This window comes from Capra hircus, chromosome 24, assembly GCF_001704415.2.
Source record: "Capra hircus breed San Clemente chromosome 24, ASM170441v1, whole genome shotgun sequence".
In the NCBI taxonomy this organism is placed as follows: domain Eukaryota; kingdom Metazoa; phylum Chordata; class Mammalia; order Artiodactyla; family Bovidae; genus Capra; species Capra hircus.
The window spans coordinates 49,627,525-49,652,182 of record NC_030831.1 but is presented as its reverse complement, the minus strand read 5'-3'; the positions used below and the strand labels follow the sequence as shown (position 1 = coordinate 49,652,182).

At 38.5% G+C, this 24,658-nt stretch overlaps 1 protein-coding gene across 1 annotated transcript in view; it reads left to right on the top strand.

The window, feature by feature from the left end:
* Positions 1 to 24,226, top strand: part of ACAA2 (acetyl-CoA acyltransferase 2) — a 32,897-nt gene extending 8,671 nt beyond the window's left edge. Inside the window, exons 2-10 of the mRNA XM_018039635.1 lie at positions 534 to 700; positions 7,422 to 7,550; positions 10,633 to 10,749; positions 13,194 to 13,341; positions 15,203 to 15,378; positions 16,239 to 16,368; positions 20,380 to 20,450; positions 22,472 to 22,626; positions 23,808 to 24,226. Coding sequence (XP_017895124.1) covers positions 534 to 700; positions 7,422 to 7,550; positions 10,633 to 10,749; positions 13,194 to 13,341; positions 15,203 to 15,378; positions 16,239 to 16,368; positions 20,380 to 20,450; positions 22,472 to 22,626; positions 23,808 to 23,892 — 1,178 coding nt within the window. The 3' untranslated portion in view covers positions 23,893 to 24,226. The remainder of the gene's footprint in view (positions 1 to 533; positions 701 to 7,421; positions 7,551 to 10,632; positions 10,750 to 13,193; positions 13,342 to 15,202; positions 15,379 to 16,238; positions 16,369 to 20,379; positions 20,451 to 22,471; positions 22,627 to 23,807) is intronic.

Here is a 24,658-nt window from a genome sequence, read left to right as displayed (position 1 = left end):
AAGATTTGGTAAGCCAAGCCAGCTCAGTATGAGAAAAAAATCATTAGTTTCTGTTGACCGTTCACGGTAACACTGCTTCACACAATAGAGCATGCCTTTAGCACAAGTTAGAGAGGACCTTTCATCAGAAATAGTCTGGAGGGCGTTCATGGTGTGAGTGCTTGGCCTTCAGGTACCTTTAGTTGGGAGATTCTTTGATTCTGTGACTAAGCAATATATTTCAGCAAGTAGAAGCATTTCCATTTTAAACAAATCATCAGCAAATAATCAGTTTATAAAAATGTTGTCCAGCCAACATGGATTTGCATCAAAGCCTGCCAAGCAGTTCTTGGTACCAGCATGCAGGTATTGATCAAAATGATAACCCTTAGGACTGCTTGTGTATGTGTGACCCATGCTATGTATTATGAGACAGAGATTTTCAGTTATTTAATTGAAAATTGTGCTTTATAGTAAAGTTCACAGAGAATTATTTAAAGCATGTTAGGAATACTGACGAATCTGCAATTGCTTATAAATTCTCCTTGCAATAGGTGTGTTCATCGTTGCTGCTAAGCGGACCCCCTTTGGAACTTATGGAGGTCTTCTGAAAGACTTCACACCTACTGACATGGCTGAGTTTGCTGCCAGGGCTGCCTTGTCTGCTGGCAAAGTCTTACCTGAAACTGTTGACAGTGTCGTTGTAGGCAATGTCATACAGGTTAGTAGGGCCGAAGGGAAGTATTCACTCCTATTGCTTTCTTTTATCAGTTTCTAAAAATAATTCCTTTAACGTCATAATGGTGTACTAGTTAATAATAGTTAAGGGTATTCATAATTTAAGCAATTCCCTGACCCCCGAAGCAGTGGCATATATAATTCAAAGGAGCATATGTTTGGAAACTATGTATCTGTCTGGGACTTGGATACATTTCATTGCTTCTTAAATAACAGATTAATTTCTTTGACTTACTTGAAGTAAATTGGTTCTCTCTGTGTCTATAATTTCTTCACAGTAGAAGCTTGGTCAATGTTTGTTGTGGGGAATGAGAAGCTCTTTTACGCTCTACCTTGCTATATATGGTGTACAAAGTAAATCATTCATTTGCAATAATTGAAAGCTGAATTTGCCTTCAAAGTATGGTCAAGATATGGGGATGCTCTTACTCTTCCCACACCTCGTTGGTGGGATGGAGGCTCCACGTTTAGTGCTTTGCCACCACCAGTGCGTGTGTGCTAAGTCCCTTCAGTCGTGTCTGACTGTGCAGCCCTATGGGCTATATAGCCCACCAGGCTCCTCTGTCGGTGGGATTCTCCAGTCAAGAATACTGGAGCGCGTTGCCATGCCCTCTAGGGGATCTTCCCAACCCAGGGATTGAACCTGCATCTTAACATCTCCTGCATTGGCAGGTGGTTCTTTACCGCTAGCCACTGACAGTACTAGAGCCCCAGTCACTGTTCTTCTGGCTTATAAGGTGTTTCCAGACTGGATGAGACACCTTGAGACTACTGCCACCTTCTCCACTGCATGCTTTCAGCTCTTAGAACTGGGAGAAGGCTCAGAGAGAGGTGCACAATTGTCCCCTGTGAATAATACTTCTTTGAACATCATGTACAAGTTTCTGTATGGACACAGGTTTTCATTTCCCTTGCGTGTATCCCTATGAGTATAAATACTAGGTTATATGTTAGCTCTACATTTAGTTGTTTCAAAAACTTTCAGATTGCTTTCCAAAGCAGCTGAACATTTTACATTCCTGTCTACAGGATATGAAGGTTCCACTTTCTCCATATTCTTGTCAACACTTGTTATTGTGTGTCTTTTTTTTTTTTTTTTGATTACTGTAGCCATGCTAGTGAATGGGAAGTAGTATCTCATTGTGGTTTTAATTTGCCTTTCCCTGATGATTGATATTATTGAACATAATTTCATGAGCTTGTGTCCATTGCTATATCTTCTTGAAAGTGAAAGTGAAGTCGCTCAGTGGTGTCTGACTCTTTGCGACCCCATGTACTGTACAGTCGCTGGAATTCTCCAGGCCAGAATACTGGAGAGGGTAGCTATATTCCCTTCTCCAGGGGATCTTCCCCACCCAGGGATCAAACCCAGGTCTTCCACATTACAGGCAGATTCTTTACCAGCTTAGCCACAAAGGAAGCCCAAGAATACCGGAGTGGGTAATCTATCCCTTCTCCAGTGGATCTTCCCGACCCAGGAACCAAACTGCGGTCTCCTGCATTGCAGGCGGATTCTTGGAGAATGTCTAAGTAATATCCTTTTCCCGCTTTTTAATTAAGTTATTTGTCTTTTCATTATTGATCATAAGTGTTATTTTCATATCCTAGATACAAGTCCCTTAACAGATAACATGATCTGCAAATATTTTTCTGTACTTGATTATCTTTTCATTTCTTAATTATGTCCTTTAGAGTATGAAAATTTTGAATTTTGATGAAGCCCAATTTTGGTTGTTACTGCTCAGGCTTTTGGTGTCATTATCTAAGAATCTATTTCCAGATCTAAGGTTGCAAAGATTTATTCCTATGTTTTCTTCTAAGTTTTAGTTCATATATTTAGGTCTTTGGTTTATTTTTATTTAATTTTTATATATGTTTTGAAGTACAGGTTCAAATTCATTCTTTTGCATATGACTATCCAGTTGTTCTAGCACCGTTTGAAAAGACTCTTCATTCTCCCATTGGACAATCTTGCCACTGTTATTGAAAATCAGCTGACCATAGACACGTGATTTTATTTTTTGACTCCTCATTCTATTGCACTTATCTGTATGTCTATCCTTTATATGTCAGTTCCACACTGTGTTGATTATATTGATTATCATTGCTTCATAGTAAGTTTAGAAATCAAGAAATGTGAGTCTCCTACTCAGTTTTTCTTTTCAAAGTTGTTTTGGCTATTCTGGTCTCCTGCAATTCTAAAATATGAATTTTAGAATGTTTATACATTTCTACCAAGAAGTCAGCTACGATTCTGATAGGATTGTTTGGAATCTGTAGGTCAGTTGGTGGAGTATTGCCATCTCAACAGTATTAGTAAGTTTTCTGATCTGTGAACATGGCATGTTTTTTGTATAAATCCTGTTTAATTTTTTCAACAATGTCTTACAGTTTTCAGAATATAAATTTTGCACTTCTTTTATTAAGTTTATTCCTAAGTATTTTATTCTTTTACATGCTATTGTAAATGAAACTGTTTTCTTATTTAATTTTCAGATTGTTCATAGCAAGTGTATAGAAATGCAGTTGATTTTAAGAACAAAGAAATACAGTTGATTTTTATATATTAATCTTATATCCTGAAACCTTGCAGAACTCGTTTATTAGTTCTAATGGTTTTCTAGTTGATTACTTAGGATTTTTTATATATAGCATCATGTCATCTGAGAGCAGAGATAATTTTGCTTTTCCCTTTCCAATCTGTATTTCTTTTACTTTTATATTTATTTTTCTTGCCTCATTACTCTGTCTAGAACTTCTGATGTTGAATAAAAGTGACAAAAAATGGACTCTCTTGTTCCTGATACTGTGGGGGAAAGCCTCTGGTCTTTCAGCATTAAGTGTGGTGTTATGTGGATTTTTGTAGGTTTCCTTTATCAGACTGAGGAAATTCTTTTTCTGTTCCTAGGTTGTCGAGTGTTTTTATCATGAAATGTTGTTAGATTTTTGTCAGTTGCTTTTTCTATGTCAACTGAGATAATCATATGATTTTTGGTTTTTATTCTGTTGATAAAATGTGATATATTAATTGACTTTCAGGTGATGAAACAGCCTTACATTTCTCAATGACCCTTGCACTGATCATAGTGTATAATTCTTTTTCTAAATTGCTGAATTCTGTTTGCTAGTATTTTGTTGAAATTTTTATATCCATATTCATAAGAGATATTAATCAGTAGTTTCTGTGATGTCTTTGTCTAATTTTTTTTATCAGTGTAATTCTGGCTTCATGCTGAGTTGGGAAGTGATCCTTTCCTATTCTTTAGGAACAGTTCGTGAATTATTGGTATCTTCTTTAAATGTTTGGTAGAATTCAGTAATGAAGCCTGTCTGGCTTTTTTTTTGTGAGTTGTGTTTTGTACTAATTAATTCAGTCTTCACCCCAAGAAAAAAGAAATGCAAAAAGGCAAAATGGTTGTCTGAGGAGGCCTTGCAAACAGCTATGAAAAGAAGAGAAGCTAAAGGCAAAGGAGAAAAAGAAAGATATACCCATTTGAATGGAGAGTTCCAAAGAATAGCAAGGAGAGATAAGAAAGCCTTCCTCAGTGATCAATGCAAAGAAATAGAAGAAAACAACAGAATGGGAAAGACTAGAGATTTCTTCAAGAAAATTAGAGATACCAAGGGAACAACATTTCATGCAAAGATGGGCTCAATCAAGGACAGAAATGGTATGGACCTAACAAAGGCAGAAGATAGTGAAGAAGAGGTGACAAGAATACACAGAAGATCTATACAAAAAAGATCTTCGTGACCCAGATAATCACGATGGTGTGATCACTCACCTAGAGCCAGACATCCTGGACTGTGAAGTCAAGTGGGCCTTAGGAAGCATCACTATGAACAAAGCTAGTGGAGATGATGGAATTCCAGTTGAGCTATTTCAAATTCTAAAAGATGATGCTGCACTCAATATGCCAGCAAAAGAAAGTGCTGCACTCAATATGCCAGCAAATTTGGAAAACTCAGCAGTGGCCACAGGACTGGAAAAGGTCAGTTTTCATTCCAATCCCAAAGAAAGGCAATGCCAAAAATGCTCAAACTGCTGCATAATTGTACTCATCTCACACGCTAGCAAGTGAAAGTGAAAGTCGCTCAGTCATGTCTGACTCTTTGCAACCCCATAGACTATACAGTCCATGGAATTCTCCAGGCCAGAATACTAGAATGGGTAGCCTTTCCCTTCTCCAGTGGATCTTCCCAACCCAGAGATCGAACCCAGGTCTCCTGCATTGCAGGTGGATTCTTTACCAGCTGAGCCACAAGGGAAGCCGACATGCTAGCAAAATATGCTCAAAATTCTCCAAGCCAGGCTTCAACAGTACGTGAACCATGAACTTCCAGATGTTCAAGCTGGATTTAGAAAAGGCAGAGGAACCAGAGATCAAATTGCCAACATCCGCTGGATCATCGAAAAAGCAAGAGAGTTCCAGAAAAACATCTGCTTTATTCTGTGCCAAAGCCTTTGACTGTGTGGATCACAATGAACTGTGAAAAATTCTGAAAGAGATGGGAATACCAGACAACCTGACCTGTCTCCTGAAAAATCTGTATGCAGGTCAAGAAGCAACAGTTAGAACTGGACATGGAACAACAGACTGGTTGCAAATCAGGAAAGGAGTACGTCAAGGCTGTATATTGCCACCCTGCTTATTTAACTTCTATGCAGAGTATATCATGAGAAATGCTGGACTGGATGAAGCACAAGTTGGAATCAAGATTGCTGGGAGAAATATCAGTAACCTCAGATATGCAGAATGACTCCACACTTATGGGATAAAGCAAAGAAGAACTAAAGAACTCTTGATGAAAGAGGAGAGTGAAAAAGTTGACTTAAAACTCAACATTCAGAAAACTAAGATTATGGCATCTTGTCCCCTCACTTCATGGCAAATAGATGGGGAAACAGTGGAAACAGTGACAGACTTTATTTTCTTGTGTTCCAAAATCACTGCAGATGGTGATTTCAGCCATGAAATTAAAAGACGCTTGCTCCTTGGAAGAAAAGTTATGACCAACCTAGACAGCTTATTAAAAAGCAGAGACATTACTTTGCCAACAAAGGTCCATATAGTCAAGGCTATGGTTTTTCCAGTAGTCATGTGTGGATGTGAGAGTTGGACTATAACGAAAGCTGAGCACCAAAGAATTGACACTTTTGAACTATGGTGTTGAAGAAGACTCTTGAGAGTCCCTTGGACTGCGAGGAGATCCAACCAGTCCATCCTAAAGGAAATCAGTCCTGCATATTCATTGGAAGGACTGATGTTGAAGCTGAAACTCCAATACTTTGGCCATCTGATGTGAAGAACTGACTCATCTGAAAAGACCCTGATGCTGGGAAAGATTGAAAGCAGGAGGAGAAGGGGATAACAGAAGATGAGATGGTTGGATGGCATCACTGACTCAGTGGACATGAGTTTGAGTAAACTCTGGGAGTTGGTGATGGACAGGGAGGCCTGGCATGGTGCAGTCCATGGGGTTGCAAAGAGTTGGACACAAGTGAGTGACTGAACTGAACTGAACTCACTTGTTATAGGTCTATTCTGATTGTCCATTTTTCCTTGACTTGGTTTTGGTAGTTTATTTCTTTCAAGACATTTTTCCTTTTCACCTAAGTTGTTTAATTTATTGTGCTTTCTAGGTGGCACTCAGTGGCAGCCACTCCAGTACTCTTGCCTGGAAAATCCCATGGACAGAGGAGCCTGGTAGACTGCAGTCCATGGGGTTGCTATGAGTCAGACACGACTGAGCAACTTCACTTTCACTTTTCACTTTCATGCATTGGAGAAGGAAATGGCAACCCACTCCAGTGGTCTTGCCTGGAGAATCCCAGGGATGGGGGAGCCTGGTGGCCTGCCGTCTATGGGGTCGCACAGAGTTGAACACGACTGAAGTGACTTAGCAGCAGTGTTAAAGAACTTGCTTGCCAGTACAGAAGACTTAAGAGACATGGGTTTGATCCCTGGGTTGGGAAGATCCCCTAGAGGAGGGCATGGCAGTCCATTCCAGTATTCTTGTTTGGAGAATCCCCATGGACACAGGACCCTGGCAGTCTACAGTCCATAGAGTCACAAAAAGAGTCGGACATGACTGAAGTGAGTTAATATGCATGCATCTAGTTTATTGGCACATAACTGTTCATGGTAGTCAGTTCTCAATATTCACACTGGTTATGTTTTGTATAGTTGCTGAGTATGCTGAATTAGCAACTGCTAAACAACCGTTCCCAGTGAAATGACAGTTGCTGTGAGCCTCCAGCCACAACATATTTGTTAACTGATCAAAAAATAACCTTGTTTTATGTGTGTTTCTATGTTAATAAAGCTTCCCTGGTTATTACAGTGTGCAGCCAAGGTTGCGAACCACAGTCTCAGATGCATCCTTTTGTAAAGAACATACTGCTTTGAGATAGCCTATTCCATTTTTAAATAGCTCTGATTGTTATAAAATTCTGTATTCTCCTGAAGATTTAATATAAGAATTTCTCAGTTTGTTTAAAAACCAGTCAACCAAATTATAATTTATATTCAGATCATTCACACTTACTGTATAAAATGTTATACCTATATGTATTATGTTGTACCTTAGAGCCATATTGTTTATAATTTTTTAAACATTGTGGACATTTTAGTGTATTTTGTCCTTCTTCTTGATTTCCTAGATTTATAGAGGCAATTCTTTTTCTTTTCCTTCTGTTCCAGAGTTCTTCAGATGCTATATACTTGGCAAGACATGTTGGTTTGCGTGTGGGAATCCCAAAAGAGACCCCAGCTATCACTGTTAACAGGCTCTGTGGCTCTGGTTTCCAGTCCATTGTGAGTGGATGTCAGGTAAGAGCAGCATTTTATTAATTCTCTGAAAATATTGGTAGTTAGTAGAGGGAATGCCTCACTTCAGTGTAATACTAGGTTTTTACTTTTATAGTATTTATGAAGAGAGGTCAATATTTGATTTTTCTTGGAAAATATTCATAGAAAATCATTTTTTGGATATATACATTATGAACATGCAAGAAAATCATTTCATAAAAGCTAGTGATGAACCCTGGAAACACTATGCTAAATGGAATAAGCCACTCACTAAAGAACAAATATTGTATGAGTCCACTTATATGAGGTCCCTAGAGTGGTCAGATTCATAGAGACAGAAAGTAAAATGGGGATTGCTGGGGCTGGTGGGGAAGAGAAAATGGGGAGTTAGTCTTTAATGGATACAGGGTTTCAGTTTGGAAGTTGATAAGACTTCTGGAAGTAATGGTGGTTGATTGCATAACATTGTGTGCCGGGGTCCTAGCCATCCTGAAAACTCAACACTGGGGGAGTAACCGAAGGTACTCCAGGGGGAGTGATTAAATCACTCTGGGGGGAACAACAGAGAGTGCTCCGGGGGGAGCATTTGCTCCAAAGAACCTACCTTCGAATAGCCTGTTCCGGGCGCCACTTGCCAGGGTCCTGCCCTGGTGGATCCAGGGAATTTGAAGGGGAGACAGCGTAGGTGAGGAAAACTTATTTATTTAATTAGAAATATAAAGAGAGATTAGGAAGAAATAGTGTAGTAGGAAAATTTAGTGGAGAAAAGAGGCTGAATAACTTGGTTTACGGGGAAAGCCAGTAAAACTTCAGGACAAGAAGTTTGCACCATCTACGTTAGGCCACTGGCATCCGTTTGAATATTGGAGGGTGCCCCGCCTTGGGCTCCCTCTCTCATGGATCTTAGAAGTCAGGGCAAGTAAGTAGACGTGGTGAGCCTCCCCACCCCAGATGGGAATTCAGCCAGAAAAAGGGAGAAGGAGAATAGACCACATGGGGGAAACCAGTCCAATGACTGGCCCATCCTCTATTGTCCAGAAAGGCCTTTTATACCTTTTTTTGTACATAGAGATCAATGGATAATATAAAATTATGCAGCGTCAGCAGCCCTGACTCTTTATCGAGACCAGGCTTTTTCTCTGCATACTTAGTTGTATATACAAGTCTTAGGTGATTTACATCATCTTCTGGCCAGAAGGCCAATTAACATTTTACAGCCCTTTTCTGATAAGGGTTTGTCAACTAGACTTATTTCTCTTAAAAGTGTTGTTCTTCCCAAAGTCTGGTGCCACTCTCAGAAAGCGCTAAATAAAGTTACATTCTTACATAGCAAGGACACAAGAGGAGTGCAGTGATATATAACAAAGAAAAGTAATTAACTCAAAAGTCTAGTGTTGCTAACATCAAAACTACTATATTCCTATTTCTATATCCCAATTACATTGATTAATATATTACAGGTGCCTAAAAGATAAAGACTGTGGAGGCCTGGCAGCAGTCATTGAGTCAACAGTGAAAACCCATCACCAATATAATTTTTAGCTCTTTACAAAAGGCTTTGTATCTCTAAGATGCTTTAAGCTTTGTGCCTCTCACGGTTGAGGGGCTGTAAGCAATTCACAAGTTGTAAAAAGTCCTGGGGACCCTGTCAGGCAAGTTAGAGAGCCATCAGAGGGGTTTGAGCTGAAACATTGCTTTTATATGCAGGAGACTGTTAACTGGAGCCCTAAGTTAATTCCTTTTAGAGGCAGAAGAGTGGAAAGCACAGTACAATAAGGCAGGCAGACTCTGGTTTTGGGGAGTAGACGTTCAGGAAAACCCAGGGGGAACCCCTGAAGCTAGATCACACCTTTGAGTATGTCTGGCTTCCTTCCTCATGACCTTTGCCACAGGTGGGATTCCTCATGCTAGCTCCCAGCAGTTGTGAATGTGCTTAATGACTGGCACAGCTAGAATTGATTAGAATGGTAAGTTTTATGTTATGTGTATTTTATCACAGTTTTTAAAAAGCTAGTCATGACTCATTTTTATTGAGTGCTTCCTATGTGCCAGACATAGATTAACATTCAGTATCTCACTTAGTCGTCACAACAGTCCTATGAGGCAAGAACTGTTATTCCCATTTTATAGGCAAGGAAATTGATTATTAAAGGCTTTAAGTTTACTAAGTTGTAGAGGCAGAATCTGATGCCAGGTCTGCAAGAGTTCCAGGTAAGGCAGTTCAAAACAGTGAATAAAGACTATAAGGTAAGGAAAGGAGTTGGAGAATTTAGAGGATGATAAGAAATGTATTTTATTATAAAGGTACTGAATAATACTGTTGGTCAAAGGACAAACTAGTATCTCTTTGAGGGATAGTTGGGTAAATAGATTTCCTCCCTTGAGCATAGGGAAAAGGGATACAGTAAAATTTAATTTGTCAACATCTTTATGTTTTCAAAGTCTTCATATTTTATTACAAAAAATAAAATGAAAGATAAAACATAATGAACAAGTTACTTTCACGTTTATTTATTCTGTTAGAATATATCTTGGTTAGTGAGCCTGATTTTCCTAGCAATCATTTTAAACATTGGGCTCCTGGAGGATTGTTATTTGCTGTTTTTCTGAGAAATGCAAATAGTGGAAAAAATTGGATTCCTCTCTATGATTACCCTAGGTTAACATAGTTTTTATAAATCTGGTCTACTTTCGGTCCATTGATTAATAGGATAAATTTTACTTTTGCCTTTTTAAGGGCTTATTCTTTATGTGCTGGCCATTTGTACATTTATACTAGACGTTAATATCTCTGCTAGTTTTCAAGATGTGTATTGAGTTAAGAATTACCATTCCTTGTCAAAATGTAGGTAGGATTTGTTACTTCTGCATAAATGATTGAAAAGTCTGCTAGCTTTTTTCCTCCATGTATCTTGGGAATGAATATTTTAGCATTCATTTTGAAATTACTTTTATTTCCCTTTGAGACACTGTAATGTGAAAGTTTTACTGTAAACAAAACTTATTGTTTTACTTATTAGCTTTGCTATTGGTTTACTGCTTAATACATATTTCCGTCACAATAAAAGGATTTTTGTGGTGGTGTTTGTTTGTTTTTAAATAGGAAATTTGTTCTAGAGACTCTGAAGTTGTCCTGTGTGGAGGAACTGAAAGCATGAGCCAAGCTCCCTACTGTGTCAGAAATATTCGTTTTGGAACTAAGCTTGGATCAGAGCTCAAGGTTGGAACCAATTTTAATAACACCATTTTGGGGCAGAGAAAAAAACTTAAACCAATTCTGTTAATAGGGAGTTGGCAAGATATGAATTATTTGAAATCTGTAAACTATTTCATAGTTGTTAATTTTGACATTTTAACTCACATAAAATTAGACTTTATCTCAGCACACCTCTGCTAGTGTAATTAACACCTGGGAAGATGAAGGAAGGGAAGTAATGGATTAAACAGATGGGTAAAGATTGAATTAATCTCTCTACTGAACAACTGGTAAGCCAAATAATTAAATCTTTGCCATAATTAATGGAAATTTTATTTCTGGAGCAATCTCCATCGAATGGATTTCTTCTTTACCACAGAAAACATTCTCTTCAAATAGGTTATAGCGTCCCAAGTCAGGCAGATAAACAACAGTCCTTTACGAACCGCCTGAGAAGTACTGTTAGGAGTGATAGTGTGCTGTCCGTTTTGCATTAAAGGGCCAATGACATTGTATGCTCTCAGGCTTTCCCAGTCAGAATCATTGGTTTATCCTGTCCACCCTGTTTCCCACCTGGCCTTTTTGAAAGTTGAAATGAATAAGACTTAGATAATATGAGATAATATTTAAGATTCCTAATACATTTGAGAAAACCTTTGGAAAGACAGGTCAACAACTCAAAGGGTGACAAGGCAGTCTAGAAGAAACAGGTGGGGCCCATTTATCAGAGACTAATTGGATAACAAAAGCCAGCCTATCCTGGGCTTTTTTAGTCTCACGATAACTGGTAGAACCTGCTATTGCTACCACTGGAGGTGTGGGATGGAAAAAGGAGCACAGCTATACTCTTTCTGAGGGCATTCATAACTGCCTTAGAGGTGGCTACAGGGAAATGTTGCGTGAGAACTGAAGTTTCTTACGAAATGGAGCCTTGAGGGTTTAAGTTTTGATTGTAGGATGACTTTCTACATTCTTACCCTGCACATTTAGCACTGTTGGTCCTCCTTAGAGCCCTGTGTTTAGAGCAGAGAATGTGTGCCTTTTATTATGGTGTTTTTATTTTTAATTTTATTTATTTTTTAAAATTATTTATTTTAATTGGAGGCTAATTACTTTACAGTATTGTAGTGGTTTTTGCCAACATTGACATGAATCAGCCACAGGCACATGTGTTCCCCATCCAGAACCCCTCTCCCACCTTCCTCCCCATCCCCCCCTGCCCCAGGGTCATCCCAGGGCACCAGTCCTGAGCACCCTGTCTCATGCAGCAAACCTGGACTGGCGATCCACTTCACATGTGGTATTATACATGTTTCAATACTATTTTCTCAAATCATCCCACCCTCTCCCTCTCCCACAGAGTCCAGAAGACTGTTCTTTACATCCGTGTTTCTTTTGCTGTCTCTCATATAGGGTTATCATTACCATCTTTCTAAATTCCATTTATATGCATTAGTATGCTGTATTGGTGTTATTCTTTCTGACTTACTTCACTCTGTATAATAGGCTCCAGTTTCATCCCCCTCATTAGAACTGATTCAAATGTATTCTTTTTAATGGCTGAGTAATATTACATTGTGTATATGTACCACAGCTTTCTTATCCATTTGTCTGCTGATGGACATCTAGGTTGCTTCTATGTCCTGGCTGTTGTAAACAGTGCTGCAATTCTGGTTTCCTCAGTGTGTGTTCCCAGCAGTGGGATTGCTGGGTCATATGGCAGTTCTATTTCCAGTTTTTTAAGGAATCTCCACACTGTTCTCCATAGTGGCTGTACTAGTTTGCATTCCCACCAACAGTATAAGAGGGTTCCTTTTTCTCCATACCCTCTCCACCATTTATTGTTTGTAGACTTTTTGATAGCAGCCATTCTGACTGGCGTGAGATGGTACCTCAATTGATTTACATTTCTCTGATAATGAGTGATGTTGAGCATCTTTTCATGTGTTTGTTAGCCATCTGTATGTCTTCTTTGGAGAAATGTATGTTTAGTTCTTTGGCCCATTTTTTGATTGGGTCGTTCATTTTTCTGGAATTGAGCTGCAGGAGCTGCTTGTATATTTTTGAGATTAATTATTTGTCAGTTGCTTCGTTTGCTATCATTTTCTCCCATTCTGAAGGCTGTCTTTTCACCTTGCTTATAGTTTCCTTCATTGTGCAAAAGCTTTTAAGTTTAATTAGGTCCCGTTTGTTTATTTTTGCTTTTATTTACATTACTCTGGGAGGTGGGTCATAGAGGATCCTGCTGTGATTTATGTCAGAGAGTGTTTTGCCTATGTTGTCCTCTAGGAGGATTTTAGAAAATGTCTCAAAACCAAATATAAATCATAGTAATAGTAAATGCTCATCAGAAAATCTCATTTTACTTTCACCTTTTTTGTTGGAACTGTTGATTATTTAAAGAAATGTTAGCATATTACTTTCAAAAGAGACACTTTACGAATGACTTTATTAATGTCTTTTAATAGCTGGAAGACACTCTGTGGACAGGATTAACAGATTCGCATATCCAAATGCCGATGGCAATTACTGCAGAGAATCTTGCTGTAAAACATCAAATAAGCAGAGAAGATTGTGACAGATACGCCCTGCAGTCACAGCAGAGGTGGAAAGCTGGTCAGTGAAAGTGGTTATTACAGATATCTTTAGAAAGAAAACTAGGAAAGGTTTTTATCCTTTTAGATTATAAAGGCCATATAATAATATTGATTAAAATGATATCTTTTGAAACTCACATTTTTTTATTACTTTGTTTTTAATGGTTAAATATTGAATATTCTGTTAATGATTGCAAATTAACTGAAAGTTTCTCTTTTGAAGTATGTGAATGCTACTTAAAAAGTAGTGTGGATAATTGGTCCTATCTGGACACTTGAATTTTGCCCCAAATGGGTCAGTAGAAGACTCTGAGGGCTATGATACACTCTGTTGGAGGTGCTAGCTCCCTGGGGCAGAGGATGTGGTCCCCCAAGAGGCATCTCATACTCACAAGAAGGGGATGGTATGTTTGGGAAAGACTCACTGGGAATCCTTTTATGACTTCCCTCTCCCATTTCTAATTGAGAATCATTGCATCTGCCTCAGAGACCCAGAACTAGCCCAAGGCCCCAGCTGTGGTGCCCTTGTGTAACACTGCACACTGCTGGTGAGCCAGTCCACAATGGGCAAAATGACAGCTGTTCTTTTATCAGTATGGTGAGTTGAAGAAATTTGTTAGTCCTCTGAAAAGAGTTTTGAAAACTAAACTATTATAAATGAACAGACACTCTTATTTAGGGGGTATTAAATAAGTGAAATAGTGAGGATAAAGCTCATTTTAGTGTTTCAGAGGGATAAGTGGAATGGAGCTGATCCAAGTCATACTGTTTTTAGTTACACATTTAAGTGAAAGGGTATTGGTCTAAAGGTCAAGAGTTAGTCTGTTTCTAGTTTTGCCACGGGCAGATTTTCTGACTTCAGTCATTTATTCACCAAGCATTTATTCACTGTGCTAATAATAGAGGTAAAAATATTTGCCTTCCCTTTTCTCTAACAGAATTGTTGTGAAAAACAAATAAAGGAAGTGTTAGCCTGTTATGAAGTGGCATCAACTTTAAGGTGGTATTATTTCTAACTTGGGCTTCCCAGGTAACTCAGTGATAAAGAGTCACCTGCCAGTGCAGGAGACATGCGTTCAATCCCTGGGTTGGGAAGGTCCCCTGGAGGAGGAAATGGCAACCCACTCCAGTATTCTTGCCTGGAAAAGCCATGGATAGAGGAGCCTGGAGGGCTGCAGTTCATGGGGTTGCAAAGAGTCAGACACTACTGAGTAACCAAGCATGCATGCATTCCTGACTTACTCTATTTCTGAAGCTTTAGATTAACTATCGTCCACTCCGGTCAATGGGGTTTGAAGTAGATAAGCTTTTTACTTAGAACTGTGTCAGTAATAGCGCATATAATTTCTTCACATTGCCTGTCATTAAATTTCAGTGATAGATGACTTGGTGACATAGATAACTTGGTAACCTTTTTTCTTATTGTGCTAAAAACAGTTAACATGAGATCTATACTCTTAGTAAAATTTTAAGTGTACGGTACATTCCTGTAGACTATCAGTATTAATACAACTTGGTTACTTTTTAAACTATTTCGTATCTCACCCAGCATAGTTAAAAAAGGGCATTAAATCCATTTGATGCCGTTACATCTGTAGGTAGCAGACAAACACTAATAATCTAGCAGTACCTTATAAAAAATATTGTAGTTAAAAAAGAGTCAAAATTGTAATATTACAGAATGTATCTGCATAGGTGACAGTATATTAAATCCTCCAATAGACAAGGTAAGTTATGTAAGTAATAAAAGCTTATATTAAAGTAGACTGAGAGGAAAGGACAGAACAGAAATTAAATTGAAGGATATATTTGTTTTCATTTTTCTAGTTTGTGTTCTTTTTTTCTCCCCATTCTTATGAATAGTCTTTCTACTATTTTAGCTAATGATGCTGGCTACTTTGATAATGAGATGGCACCAATTGAGGTGAAGACAAGGAAAGGAAAACAGACAATGCAAGTAGATGAACATCCTCGGCCCCAAACAACCATGGAGCAGTTGAATAAACTTCCTCCAGTGTTCAAGAAAGAAGGAACCGTTACTGCAGGGAATGCGTCGGTAGGTAGCAAGCACCTGGGCCTACCTTGAACTCTTCTTGATGTGTTCACTGCAAACTGATCAGGCAATATCTTTTAGATGCCTTTCATGCTGATCTTCAGTTACTTAGCCTAAGCTAGTAGTGTTCATATTCTATTAATTTGGGTTTTCATACTCCAAAATAAATTAGGGACCTTATATAATACTCTGCCAATTTCTTAGTCTTTTCAGATTGTTAGAAGGAAATCTACCTGGTTGGTTTTTTTTTTTTTTTTTCTAACTTTTTATTTTGTACTGGCCTGTAGCCAACTAGCAAACAATGTTGAGGTAGTTTCAGAACAGCAGAGGGACTCAGCCATACAGATACATGTATCCATTCTCCCCCAAACTCCCCTCCCATCCAGGCTGCCACATAGCATGGAGCCGAGTTCCATGCGCTGTACAGTGAAATCTACCTGGTTTATTATTTTACTTTTTCTTCCTCATGTGTGCACCTCACCAGATTTCTTCTTAAATCTACCCACATCTGGATGTAAGCTTTTCCTTTACATTCTTTCCTGTTTCACTTAGTGAAGTTGTATTCTGTGCCTGAGACAATCTCTTTAATACAGCAGTTTATCACTAGTGCTACTTGTTGTGTTCCAGATTATGGGGCTGCTTCCTATATGTTGCCATAATCCTAATGGCACTCCATTAGCTCAAAGCTTGATTAACTATATTCTTTTTTTTTTTTTAAGATTTAAAATGTTTTATTTTTTATTATTATTATTTTTTTAAATTTTAAAATCTTTAATTCTTACATGCGTTCCCAAACATGAACCCCCCTCCCACCTCCCTCCCCATAACATCTCTCTAGTTAATCATCTGTGTTTGTTTCCAAGGGGGTTTCTGATGGTGCTGGAGCTGTTATCATAGCTAGTGAAGATGCTGTTAAAAAACATAACTTCACACCACTGGCAAGAATTGTGGGATATTTTGTGTCTGGATGTGATCCCACTATCATGGGTATTGGTAAGTTTGTAGTGATACAAAGTGGTTCTGTTATGTTTCTGGAGATAAATCTTTTTTGGCATTCAGATTGCTGAAACAGTAGCCACATCAAGGTCACTTTTGGAGAAGAGGAAATTGGTCATCAGTCATTTAAACAACCCGTCTTTATGAAAAGCTATGCTTGGCACAATGGGAAGACCAAGACCATGTAAACTCCTTGTGGGCAGTAATCGTGTCATGTTGTCCATTTAAGATATATAAAATTAACACACAGTAAACAACAGAGAAGCATTACAGGGTAATGACAAGACAGACAAAAATAGGAGATGGGAGAGATCATGGGATGAAGTAGAGAAGATATGGACCCCGCTGGGTGTTTTACACATGATTTTACATGTAGCTCATTTAATTTTCCCGCAACCCTAGTAAGTGAGATTTCTTTGTGAACAGAAGAACTGAGGCTTGGGGGGATGGTCTTGTAAAGTTCCAAAGCAGTAAGTGATGAAATGGGGATGTGAATCCAAATCTCTCGTCGAAGGGCTCTTTTCCCTCTGTTGCCTCAGGAAGTCAAAGAAATAAAGTACCCAGCCTGTCTATGACTTAATAGGAAAATGAAGAATTCTAAACAATGCATCTCAATTGGCAAAATACTAGCAGGAGAAAATTTGGAACGCCCTACAAATATGTGTAGTCTTGGCTCCAAAAATATGAATTAGAAGGAAAACAAAATTTTTGCTGGATACACTCCTAGGAACTGTAGACAGTGCTGAATTTTAATAGTTCCTGCATCATTCTCTGGGAAGACAGGGAGCCAGTTATGTGCCTCACAAAAATAAAATTGACTTTGATCTATCCCACCTATACCTTCATACCCCAGGAAAAAGCCTGCCCTAGGTTATAGATTCAGATTTTTGATGAGCCAAAAGGTTTTCCTATATACTTAGTTAGGCCTTTTTTGACTAACTAAATTGGTTTTTGAAGTAGGTCCTAAGATTAAAAGGGAGATCACCTGTTTCCAGCCTGCCTTCTCAGAAGTCCTTCAGTGTAAGCCTCCAGGTGCTACTCAGATAAAAATCACTTATGTTGATTTGGGACTAAACTAATACCAGTCATGTTTGTTGCCATGTCCTTGAGAGATTTATCTCTGTACAGAATTCCTCAGAAAGAAAGCTGGCATGGTACCTTGTCATTTTTCACTGTGTTGTAAATTATGTCAACCGGAACTGCAAGCTTTGGAACCATCTGTTAAAAGTCATTTGTTTTTTCTTTATTATGGTCTTAAAAGCTTACTAACTTTTAGCTACCTACTGTCAACAAAGTACACCTTTTGTCTTAGAAATGAAAGGTAGCTTTAAAAATTAGACATTTGTGTATTGGTATGGCTTTATCATGTTGGTATTTATGGCAGTAGTTCCCAACCCCAAATGATGATCAAAATCTAACCATAACCCCAGTCCCCCTCACAATTTTGTTTTGTCTAGTAGGTCCAGATAGAACGTCGGAATATGGGTTTTTTTCCGTGTACAGCTGGCTTTGATGATCAACCATATTTATTTGATGTAGAAAAGTAGTTATTTTACAGTTTTCAGTTTAACGTCTCAAGAGTTTCTGAGACATTGACATGGTCAGTGAACAAGAAAGTTTAGTTTTTCTTCCTTCTATTCTTGGGCCTGAATATTTGCCCTGTAGTATACAATAAATGCCATTGTGGAAGAATTCTGTTTTTCCTCAGGGTTGGGAGAGAGCTCTGTCCCACACCATAAGATGTCCTCCCCCTCACCTAAATAGCTCATCTCTCAGGTGCAGTGTGGGGCCAAACAAGGTAACTGTATGAAGTGCACCAGGTGAATAAATAAGGGAGAGTAGATTATTGAGTATCTGGTGGAGATTGATTCATTAATCCAAATTCTAATAGTAGTTGTTCTCCAGTTATGCAGTTATTCAACATATAGCATTGCTTAGCCCTGCCCAGTAGGTACAGATCCAGAAAAAGATGGAAAGTCAGGAATGGAAGGGTGCAATTAATGGCTCCAAGGAAGGACACAGTTTTAGAGAAGCAGTGTTCCCTGGACCTCCCCATGAGAGGCAGTGATAGGGGATGGGTACATGGAACTTTGAGCCTCTTCAACTAGGACAGCTCTAGCTTTACCTGTTATTGGGCTGCATTTGTAGAAAGATATTCTTTAAAAGAAACGGGTTAAAAACCAGCTCAAAGCACTTTGGATGAGAAGCTTATAGCCACCAAAGGTACCCAAGGTTACAAAGCTATTAGTGGTAGGAGCCATTACTAGAAATAAGGTGTCCTTTTCCCAGCAAAACTACTATATCTTCCTAAGGCCCAGTAAGTAGCGCAGTGGTAGGGAAACAGTCCTTTAGAAATTAGCTTGTAGCCTAGCATGTTGTTAAAATTGACTGTAATGATTCTAAGTTAATACTAACGTGTTTATTCATGCTGACTGTGATTCTGAAGGCAGGGAGGTGTGAGCAGTGGTTTCACATCCTCAGCACTTAGTGGTGTGTAGCTTTCACACCTGTGGGTACTGCATCCCCCGACCATGCTGGATAATTGACGCTCTGCTATTGACCATCCATCCATTTTCATGTCTTAAAGATACAAAGAGAATCTGGAATTAGATTCTGTATTAAATCAGTAGCCCATATAGAACTGATGCTTTAAGTTGGAAAGCGTTTATTGGTAGCCCTACCCATCAACAGATAATTGTCCAAGAAACTTTTTAACTAGGTGACCAAATTAATTATTATATTTAGATTGTGTTATGCTTTTCTTGTGAAGACTGATTTCCCATTTTACCTTACATATGTTTGTGAAGCTTGTTATAAAATGTTTGACTACTTGAATTCAACAAAACACCACATATTTTTTCTTTTTAGATGTTTATGGAAGTTTTATTCTCTAAGGGAAGATAGAGAAGTAGATAATCATCCCTAGCCAGATTTTTTATATTTTGGAAAGAAATATCAATTTACTTAAAATTATGAGCAATATTAAAAATAAGCTCCAATACTTTGGCCACTTGATGTGAAGAGCTGACTCAATGGAAAAGACCCTGATGCTGGGAAAGATTGAGGGCAGAAGGAGAAGGGAGCAGCAGCAGATGAGATGGTTAGATAGCATCACCGACTCAATGGACATGAATTTGAGCAAACTCCAGGCAATAATGAAGGATGGAGAAGCCTGGTGTGCTGCAGTCCATGGGGTCGCAAAGAGTCAGATGCGATTTAATGACTGAACAACAAAATTGAACTATCATTAGTGATCATCAGAAATCTGGGACTTAGAGTTTATTTCCAAAGTTTTTAAAGGTGGATTTGCATTTCTTCAGTGTGAGTTATGTTTTATTTCGAATCTCTGCCTTCTGTTGGAGTTACAAACATCTCCTTGCTTTAGCTATCTTTTCCCTGAAGTGCCTGGTACCTTTTTATCTTGCTGTGCCCATGTGGAGATACCAGTGCTATTTCTTGCCTTTTGTCCAAAATGGGTCTGAAAATTCAGAGCATAGCCACAGTCACTTCTCTACTGGGAATGTATGATTTGTATTCCAAGAGAGTACCCAGTTTGCCTGGGCATTTGGTATTAAGAACCATCTATACATGAGAATTCCCTGGCAGTCCAGTAGCTAGAACTTGGTGCTTTTGCTGCTGTGGCCTGGATTTAATCCCTCTTTAGGGAATCAAGATCCCTGGGCCAAAATTTTTTTTTAAACTAAAGTTAAAAAAAATAAGATACATTTTAACAAACCGTCTATACAAAACCTCACTGCTTGGGCTGTTTAAACTCTTAAAGTCGTATGGTAGAATTTTTCACATTGAGTCTCTCATCTACAGTTTGCATGAACAGCTTTCCATCCTTGTCCCATTTTCTGTTTCTTACTGCCCTGTCATTTAATATTGTGTGCTGTCAGGGTAGCAAGATTTTTAGTTACTGTAGTTATTTCCTCCTTACTTACCTGTTTAGTGAAAAAGGAGAAATTTGATATTTACAAGGTGAAATTGGTTTTTGTTCTTATATAGGTCCTGTCCCTGCTATCAGTGGAGCACTGAAGAAAACAGGGCTGAGTCTTAAGGATATGGATTTGGTAGAAGTAAGTGTTCTATATTTTTCACAACATGGAATAAGCCATCAACTTCTATAGCATAGATGGCTTTAGTTTTATTTTTATAGGTCTTTTTGTTTTAGTACCTTTAAACTTTCCAAATGGTGTGAATCTGAACAAGTATTACTTTCATTGTATGCCTGTGTTGACATATAATCAGGCTCTACCTTATTAAAATGCTTTATTTATATTTGAATAATTCAAAGGGCCTTTCTTCCTCTAAGTGTAATTCTTAGGTACTTTTTATGACCTTGTAAGATTCTGCTATTAATACATTTTAAACTATTAATGTGCCTATTGAACTGAATTGAATGTTTGTTAAGGTGGGTGAGAAATAAATAACTGTAACTTTATTTTATGGATTAAAGTAGAAAAATACAGGTTAAAAAAAATGACGTAATAGAAAAACAATAATCTAATCCCAAATCTAAGTTTCTTACACTTCTGCCAAGTTAACAGCCACCCCCAACCCCAAAACTTAGGTTTGGCTTTTACACCACAGTTGTGGGTTGATTTGGAATGCATCTGTCATAATTTTTGGCATTGAAAACTTAGATTTATTGGGAGAGTGATTTCTTTAATGTTAGATTAGAACAAAAGCATCTTAAATGTTTAGTACAATTAAAAGGATTAAGAACATGCTTAAAGATGGATTATATACATTTGGCATTTAGGAAGTATTTGAACATTTTAGGTAATTAGGCTGCTTAATTACCATATTTGTGTTAGTAAATAAGTACCACTCAATTTCTGACTTCAGATTTCACACTTAAACCTTGAAAATATTCATCGCTGTAGAGATGTTCATCAGCATTTATAGATGTGTAAACACTCAAGGACATACCTCTCCATACCCTGATGTGATTGTCTTTGAGACATTTGATGATCATGAGATAGTTTTTCCTGGGTTCAAAAGCCTAGTTTCACAACATACTCTAGGTCTCTCAGTACCTCGTGACTATATAAAATGGAAAAATAAATGTTGGCTCTAAGGACAAGTAGAGCACCATCTCGGGAGAACACAAAATATAGTAGGAAAGAGCACAAGGGTGGATTTTTATCCCAGCCCTGGAAAAGGTGCCTTTTCAAAAATCAGTATCCTTCTCTATAAAATTCTCTGCTGAGATCGTATGAAAATATAGTTCTGTAAACATGAAATAAGGTAATGCTCCTAGCCAGCCTTGTTAAGTGTAATGCAACAATATGATACTTTTTAGTTCAGGCCATGTTTCAACATGGTAACTATTCCTCTTGGGTGTCTGGCTCTGAAAGTTTATTCTTTATTGTCTGTCAGTTTCTTCTTGGAAGTATGGCTAGTAATATGGGTTAGTAGTAATAATAAGAGCAAGTATTTATTGAATATTTGCTTGTGTCAGATAATACACTAAACACTTAATACCCATGATTTCATTTAATGTTAACAATAACTCTTAAGATGATACAACAGTCACATTTTACCAGTGAAGAAAATTGAGTGTCGAGAATTTTAAGAACATGCATACTGCCAAGATTTGAACTATCCATATGGCTCTAGAACCTGTAGGTTTTCTATAGTACCCCATTGCTTCTAGTCCAGGATCCATGTGTAGTATCACTGAGGATTCCTTTAAGGCAGAGGTCCCCAACCTCCAGGATCTGATGTTGAATAATCTGTGGTGGAGCTGATAATAATACTAGAAGTAAAGTGCACAATAAATGGCAATACACTTGAATTATCCCAAAGCCATCCCCACCCCCACCTCCAGTCCATGAACCTGGTCCCTGGTGCCAAAAAGATTGTGGACCGCTGCTCTAAGGGAAGTGTTAACACTTAAAGTATCGCTTAGTAAATACACCTATTTTCAAACCTGTTATCTTTATGAAGAATGATTGAAGATAAAATAACCTTGCACGGTAATTTAAGTAGGGAAAAAAACAGGAAAGTTAGCAATCAATAGGACTGGACAATTCTCGGTTAAAAATAAGTTTGTGAATAAGGATTTTTATTAAGTGGTTTGATTGTTTTAAAGGTGAATGAAGCTTTTGCTCCTCAGTACTTGGCAGTTGAAAAGAGTTTGAATCTTGACCCAAGTAAGACCAATGTGAATGGAGGAGCCATTGCTTTGGGTCACCCATTAGCAGGATCTGGGTCAAGAATTACCGCACACCTGGTTCATGAATTAAGGTACGTGCTAGAAATTGTTGCTTTTCAGATTTGCTATCTTTTGTGTACATGCATGAATTTAGGTTTCCCCGGAACAATCCAACAGGTGCCCATTCTTCCTCATTGCCCCTTGCCCTGCCTTTCTCCCAGTGATTTGAGCACCCCTTTTTCACAGACCTTACTGATGACTCAGTTGCTTAGTTGGTACCTCTACTCTTGTAACACTTGCTCTTCCCCACATGTGCGGCGTAGCCACTTGGCACATGTTCACAGAGGGCCCAGTGTTCACGTGGCCCCATCCCTGGTGTGGGTGCACAGCAGGGAGTCCACAATGAGGCCCGTGTCTCAGGGCGCTTGCATCCTCATGCTCCTTTCAGGAGTAAGACACAATTATTTCAGAAAGCAAAGTGCTGATCAAGACGCTGTCGTTTAAGAAACCTAAGCAAACTGACAACTGGGGTCTAAGTTTTTCCTTCACTGTTTCCAGGGTTCCAGCCTTCTGTGCATTTGATACTTTGCAGTTTTAACAGAAGAGCTGCTTCTTCTGTAGTGTGTCTTTTGGACCATTTTGTTTTGTTAGTAGGAAAATTGGAAACAAAACAAATATGCCAGGCTTGAAAATCATCACTCTGGCTCCCTGTGACATTAGGGTAAATAGGACTCCTGTTTCACTTAATAATTGGGTTGAAATGAGTGATTGATTGCACAAAAAATAATTCCTGGATGGTTTCTCAAGGTCATTCTATCAGGACTGAAGAATTACAGTGGATGGTACTTTAAAGGAGTCTTAATTTTTATGAAAGGGACATGAAATATTTCTAAACTATATGACCTTTCAAACAAACTTCAGTAATTATACTTATTCTAAGGTCCATAAAAATCTAAAACAGATAAATCAAGGAGGCTGAATATTAATATTTACTCCCCCTCTTCAACTTCCAGCCCATCCCAGTTACCTCCTATTTTATATTTGTTTCTACCTCCATCTTCTGTGTTACTATACTTTTTAAAATAAGAATACTCAGCTTTCCAAATCCTTTCTCCTCTTTTCCCCAGTATTGAGGACTGGAGAAAACATTGAGCTGATAAGCTGAACGAGAATGAATATTGCAAATGTGACTATTATAAATTCTATTTAATTGATTATCTAATTCCGTACATTCTTTATTTAAGTAGTTTTCAGCCACTGCTTTCTTTCTCAGGCGTCGGGGTGGAAAATACGCTGTAGGATCAGCCTGCATTGGAGGTGGCCAAGGAATTGCAGTCATCATTGAGAACACAGCCTGAGGAGAGCAGGCAGCCTGCCCTGGTCCATGCTCACGTGACTTGACTAGGCCACAGTAAACCAGGTGACCTTCAGAGCAGATGCAAAGCCAGCCATGCTCTGCACTGAGAGTGACTAGGTTTGGGTAAGGGATGGTGAAGCAAAGACCCGTTTATCATAAACAAGAGCCTGTGCCAGAATAAATTCTCTCAAATTTGTACCTAATATGCAGCATTTCTGAACTGAAATCCAACTAATGTAGGCTTTAAAGGGAACTGTATTCTTGCCGAATAACCATCACGTATGCCTTAAATAATATGATTGCAGGGAAATTGAATAAATACTGCCTTAACTTCAGCTAATCCTTTCCTGTTATTTCTTGTATTTTTCTAAAGTTTTAATTGAGGTAAAGTACATATAACATAAAATTTACCATCTTAATTATTTTTAAGCATACACTTCAGTGGCATTAAATACATTCACGTTGTTGTGTGGCCATCCCTACCATCCATCCATCTCCAGAGCTCTTTTCATCTTGTAGAACTGAAACTCTACACCCATTAAACAACAGCTCCCTGTTCTGTCCTGTCTACAGCCCTTGGCAACCACCAAAAAGTCTCTTATGAATTTGACTCCAATAGGTACCTCATATAAGTGGTGCTTAGCTGCTCAGTCATGTCCGACTCTTGGCGACCCCATGGACTGTAGCCCACCAGGCTCCTCTGTTCCTGGGGATTCTCCAGGCAAGAACACTGGAGTGGGTTGCCATGCCCTCCTCCAGGGATCTTC